The 6,434-nt window shown below is 31.2% G+C and overlaps 1 protein-coding gene across 1 annotated transcript; it reads right to left on the bottom strand.

Moving 5' to 3' along the window:
* Positions 1-1,480: 1,480 nt before the first annotated feature.
* Positions 1,481-2,884, bottom strand: LOC144567722 (large ribosomal subunit protein P1-like). The gene is made up of 4 exons (XM_078317886.1): positions 2,730-2,884; positions 2,513-2,636; positions 2,029-2,123; positions 1,481-1,858 (listed from the first exon to the last, which is right to left on the bottom strand). Exons 1-4 carry the CDS (start codon positions 2,796-2,798, stop codon positions 1,805-1,807), a joined length of 342 nt encoding a protein of 113 aa, XP_078174012.1. The 5' UTR covers positions 2,799-2,884; the 3' UTR covers positions 1,481-1,804.
* Positions 2,885-6,434: the final 3,550 nt, after the last annotated feature.

The following is a 6,434-nucleotide window of genomic DNA, read 5'->3' as shown; positions in this document are numbered from 1 at the left end:
CTCTCATTTTTTTTTTGTTCTTTTAATGCTTGGAAGCGGCTGGCAAATTCTTAAATTAAAATTAAAGCCCTTTTTGTGATGTGGGTAATTCTATAAACGTAGGAAATTTTGTAATTATTCTATGAACCAGATTGGTGCCCAAGTAGAATTTGGTTTTAATGGAAGTAGCAGTGTTTTCTCACTAACTATATCCATCATCTTACGCTGACAAACATCAACATATAACAAAAATATTTTCTCACTTGGAAGAGTCAATAATGTTTTCAAGAATTACCCACGATATGTCCAATATATCTTCAATTTTGGATACCAAGTTTGGGAATATCAAGCAGGAATAAATGTTGGAATCTGTTGAGGTTACCTAGCCAAATTTTTACTCAATCATATACTTCATATATCATCATATTTTATTTGTCTTTGTTGATTCTAATTCAACATTATATACAAGATTTTCAAGTTCTTCCTCTATAAGAACGAAATAACTAAAAATTAGAAATTGAAATAAATAATATTTTCAAATTATCACAACTTTTTCGATATTTTTTTTTTTTTTTTTTTTTCTATTTCTGATGGAATTCTCTTAATAGAATAAAATAAAGTTAAATTTTTCTATATCTTTCTAACCACTCCTTCATTTAATTGTTTCTTTTACCCTTCCTTCGAGATCCTTTAGTTCATATTTTTTTTAATGTCTTGATAAATGAAATTAAAACCTAACAAACAAGCAATTGACATCAACAAGCACTACACGGTCACACACCAACAATAAGGATTAAGAGGTCTAGCTATCTAGATACTATTTGGCCAATGTTGACTGCTAAGTCCTTAGTACCTCCTATTATGTCGGTAGTTGCTTGTTGAAAACCCTCCGACTGTTCCCAGTGGTCTAGATAATCCGCAACAGCCTAGGGTTCCGGCATAGAGATACTGGAGGCATCAAGGATGTTTATGGTGCTAGAAGAGATGGAGCTGCTAGATCATCAGAGCCCTCTAGATCTGGAGGGATAAAAATGAATAAAAGCCAGAGGGTGAGAAGGATCCTCTAGGGTTGGAGAGTGAACAAGGGAGGAATGGCAGAAGGGACACAGAGGCAGGCAGGTGGAGCAGGCCTGAGAGGCAGTGGTCGAAAACCGACCAAGAAGAACAAGCAAAGATATCTCAGATTTGTTCCCCCATACGTTCCCCTAATTAGTAGAGATAGATAATACATTCCACCATAAATCATCCATAAGTTGAATGTTCCTGCAAACTACACTTATAAAAAGGGTTTATTATGTATGCATTAAGATGTCAAACACAAAATACAAAACAGCCATATATACCCAAAAATAGAGCTATCTATTCATATGGTGCACAGTTTGATTAACTGGAGAGGAAGAAACTTTGTCATGAAAGAGACAACTAACCAGAGAAGAAAATGAAACACTTATTTGAAAGACTATTTTCTCTCTCAAATGTCTTCAACTTGTTACAAAGCAAATAAGCAAATTACCAGTGCTATTCCTTTGAATCATCTAAGAAAATACTACCCGTAACAAAATCTGAAGAACCAACTATAATCCAACAAGACTTCTAGCAGCACCTAACTGAACAAAAAAATTATTTTCATTATTCTAAATTCTACTCGTAATGGTAAAAGATGAAATAAACAGGAATATGCCACACCAATGAGCAACATAATAGATCAATCCATGTTGACCATTTCATAAATCAGAACCTCAAAATTGTTACAAAATATCCAACTAATCAAGCCTGAAGCCTTAAGTAAGAAACCATGAGCAACTTCAGAAACCCAAAATTCTCCCTAATCGAACAAACTAAATCCCATGTCATCATCACTCTCTTCCTTGGGTTCCTCCTGTAAAAAAAAAAGGAAAAAAAATGCATTTGAATATACAATTTTAAGTTTACAGACATTTTTTTATGCATAACCATTTGGAGTCGAATCAATACATAAATTATTAAAAAAAAACCTCAGGATCAATCATAAAATTTACATTTCCATGCAAACTAAAATAGAAAGCTAACCTTTTTCTCTTCAACTGTTGGCACAGCAGCAGCTGAAGCAGCATTGGAACCACCAGCAGGAGCAGCAGACACATTCAGAGGTGCAGCGCCACCACCTTTGTATTGGAAACAATTAAGATGTTTAAAATATAAGTATCCCCACCAACAAGTACTTAAATAACAAGGCGCAACTAAAACTTGGACACCAATACTACACTCATGAATCATCAGAAGAGGGAAGATATATTGGTTTAATTGATCCATTAAAATTAGAGCAAATTCACTCCAAGCATTGCAAATATTGAAGTAACAATTAAAGAAGGTTTGTAATCAGGTCCTTGTACACACCCAAAATGAAATGCACTGATGCAGCGGAATCAGTAGTATTACAGGCTTATCAACACATCTACAAACATAAGTTTCAACAGACGCACTTCCCATTACAATGATCAACTATCATCTTTTCAAATAAAAGTAGAAATGTAAAAAAGGCATCGGAGCTAACCTGATCCTGCACTGAGGATGAGGTCTTCAACGCTTCTCCTCTCCAATAGTTTCGAAAATAGAGCCGGCCAGTATGAATCAATCTTCAAGTTCGCTGCCTTGACAATCGTGGATATCTTCTCAGACTGTTTAACATCGCAAAAAGTTACTACAGATTACTAAACAATGGAACGAAATTGAGAGAATGAAATAGATAGAGAGAGAAAGAGAGATCGAACCGTAATGGTGATTCCATCGTCCTGGAGGATTAGAGCGGCGTATGTGCAAGCTAGTTCTCCGGTGGCCATGGCAAGAGATCTGACAGTGCCTCTGAATCCTGATAAATGTTGATCGGAGAAAGAACTTAAATTAGGCGGCTTAGCAAAATTCCTTTTATATGATGTGCAAATTGGTGTTTTGGGCCGAGTAGGGTTTATGTGACTGTGGAGGGAACCAGCGAAATACTTCTAAAAAGTGTGGTAATGCAATTTGGGCCTTAAAAGGCCTAATAACTGATTTGTAGAGTCCATTATGATTCCGCCAACCTTCCAAGGCCTGCTCCACCCAACAGAAAACCCAAACAGGATGTTGAATTTCTGTACAGTAACAAGTTTGTAAACATGGTTCAAATGCCTTTATTTTTTATTTTTTTATATCTTTATCATACTTTTATTTTTAAGAATTTTAATAATTTAAAATTTAAAATTTAAAAGTCAAAATAAAATAGTTAAATATGATCTACATTATTTTATCTATGCATATGTAAAAAATTATGACATTTCAACTTTGTTTTGATTATTATCAAGGGCTTATAAAAACGTATTAATGTGGATAATTTCTAGATGTTGATTTTTTCAAATGATTAATTCACAATAAAAAAAATTGAAATGTGATATTTTTTTTATGAACACAGAGAGAAAATAACATAGATCACATTTAACGGTTTTATTTTGACGTTTATGATTTAAATTTTGATTTATTAATGTTTTAAAAATAGAGACATAGTAAAGCAGAAATTTGAACCCTCTTGTAAATATAAAATAATTTAATGAAATATAAAATTTAGTTATTTAATATAATATGAATATAATTTAAATGTATTATTTTTTATGCTTCTACAATATTAATATTTAAATAATTTGTCACATTAAAAAAATTAATTAAAATGATGATGAAAAGGAATAATACAGATATAATTCAAATGTTATTCGGAATATCGTTATATTATTGTTCTGATGAAAGTATTTGATGCAGAATGGTCCCAACTCCCAACTCCCAACTCCCAACTCCCAACTTTTTTACATATCCGACATCACCTCAATTATTTTTAGCTATCTTTATATTACATGCACAAGCTAATTAATTATTGCAAAAATTGTATGAAATATTTCTGACATAAAATTTGGAGCACGATATCTGTTTTTTTTGGTGCTCGGCATCTCATGTTGACACTTAATATATCTACATTTAAATTTTTTTATTTAAAGTTTTTATATAGTTCAATCCTCACATAAAATATTAAATGTGTATTTGTATCACAGTTGTTAGAATTTTATTCTATAGTTGTGAAAATTAAGTTCAAATCTCAGTTGCCAAACATTATATATTATTATGTATTTTATATTTTAATTCTCAATCCAATTTTTTATTTTGTTCCCGGATAATAGTGTTTTGGTCTCGAGCAAAGGTCATAGAGATGAAAACGGCTCAGACATTTATTAAATTATATATAAATATTATTAAAATAATAAAAGTTCGTAATATTTATCTAATTATATTAATAAATAACATAATTTTTTTATAATATATATTAAACTATATGATATATATTTATTACTTAATTATAAATAATTAAAGTTTAAAATATTATTTGCATTCGCACGAATATTAATTGAATAATAGGATATTATCGGCTTTGTTTTCACCTATGTTAGGACGATGTATGCTCGTTTAATTCACTTTTGCTATTAAAAAAAGAAAGGAACTTTGAAAACTGAAGACGATTAATTAAATATGACATTTGACCCTTATGCTTGACTTGATCGTAGTCGTACCGTACATATACATTCATATTCCCGTACAGTTTACAGTTCTAAAGACTTAACATGGATGGTTTACATTTTCAATTACTTCATTAGCTACTTTTTTTTTTTTTTTTTTTTTTTATAATAAAACTTGATCGAATGACCTGTCCATTGCTTGTAGTTGTTGGCATGACTTTTCAGTTTTCACCCTTCTTTTCTTGGCTAAGAAGATTGGGAAATAAATCTGTTGTGATTCTAAAGAACAGTAGGAATTCTGTTTTTTCAAATCCAACTATTCATTTATTTTGAGATTTGTGCATAAAAACCAAGTTTTTTGAGATTCGTGCATTCTAAAAAATTAATGGTTGGATTTGGAAAAACAGGATCCATGCAATTCTTTAGAATTGCAACAAATTTATTTCCAAAAAGATTGTACTCGTTCAGGAGGAAGAATAGTAAAAGAGTGTAGGATTGTGATAAGACAATTGTCGAATGGAAGTGATTTTAAATCAAATTGTGAAATATAAACAAGTGAAATTAAAGTGGAATTTTGAGTTAAAACTGTTTTTATTGCACCTTATTCTCTCTTTTATATCGGTTGAAATCATATGCGTATTTAATTAGCAGAAATGAGGTTGATTGACTTTTTTAGAATAAATCCTATGAACACTATAAAGTTAACTTTTTTTCTTTATCAGAGTAACATCTGGACTCCTATAACTTAAAATATGCCTCCAACCTTTTGTCTTTGGATGAAATTATTTATTTATGGAGAGATAAAAATAGTAAAATAGTGTCTTCTTTTTGTTGGAATAAGTCCAATTGTTTCGTACCAGTACCGGCCCTGACCCAGGGTAGCCGGGGCAATGGCCCTGGATCCCAAATTCTAAAAGGGCTCTGAAAAAAAAAATTATATGTATTAAAATTGCAAAACAGAAAGATGAATATTACCATTCACGGACAGCCGACGCAAAACAGAAGCAGGAGGAGTATTTGTATTTCTTCGCTAGAAGGAAAGATATCAATCTGATTGATATCCGTGAATTGATTCAATCATTCTTTTTTTTTTTTCATTTTACCGTTTGTCAAAGTTTCTTTATTTTGAAACTTCCAATTCTTCAACAATCAACACTATTGCTCACTAAATTATATGGAAGCATATATGTCAAGAAATTAATTGAGGTTATGTCAAGAAAGAATCAACACTATTGTTCAACAATCAACAGTGACATCCAACTTGACTCCAAAAACCTAGAAAATTGATAGCGAGCGCGGTAGCGGCGCGGCCTCTGTATTGGACTGCTCTGCCTCATTGCCTAGGTTTTATCGTTCTATTACTTTGTTTTATCTTTTAATTTAAAATAATGTTTTCTAGAAAATATGCATCATGTAGCGAAAAAAGAAATAGAAAAAAAGAGAGAATAAAAACTAAAACCTCAAAAAGGTTCTATTCAAAAACTTTGGAAAAAAAATTAAACCACAAAATGAGTCTTTGGAAAACGAAGTTAAAAGTGAGGTGCACAAAGAAACAAGAAATGTATCTGAAAACCAAAATGAGGTAAATGAAGATAGTGAAGAAATTAATAGTGAAGACTAGTGAAAATAGTGAAGAAATTAATCATGTGTCTGAGTGCTTAGATTCTTCGTTGTATGTGTTTTATTTTGAAGGGTATGGACTTTATGTCCTTCATATTTTGTATGATCTATTGACATATCAATAAAAAAAATTATTTATATTAAGACCATAAATTTTTCTCTCGCTCTGGGCTCTGAAATCTTCAAGACCGGCCCTATTTCATACACGACGACATAAGTGAAATAGTAAGAAATATAAGATTTTTTAAAAAAATTTCAATTATTACATTTGTTTGCTAGCTAAACAAGTGTTTTCTCGGTGTGTTGTAATCATGATATGCAAAT

Source organism: Carex rostrata, chromosome 16 (assembly GCF_964058835.1).
Source record: "Carex rostrata chromosome 16, lpCarRost1.2, whole genome shotgun sequence".
NCBI lineage: Eukaryota > Viridiplantae > Streptophyta > Magnoliopsida > Poales > Cyperaceae > Carex > Carex rostrata.
The sequence above is the reverse complement of the archived record's forward strand: the minus strand, read 5'-3'. Positions and strand labels throughout refer to the sequence as shown.

What these genes read in the sequence shown, in the direction of transcription:
- LOC144567722 (XM_078317886.1), bottom strand. Translation starts at nt 2,798, where the DNA reads ATGGCCACCGGAGAACTAGCTTGCACATACGCCGCTCTAATCCTCCAG. An exon ending in ACGATGGAATCACCATTACG is followed by an intron (nt 2,637 to 2,729) that starts GTTCGATCTCTC and finishes GATGTTAAACAG; the next exon opens with TCTGAGAAGATATCCACGAT. An exon ending in CATCCTCAGTGCAGGATCAG is followed by an intron (nt 2,124 to 2,512) that starts GTTAGCTCCGAT and finishes TCCAATACAAAG; the next exon opens with GTGGTGGCGCTGCACCTCTG.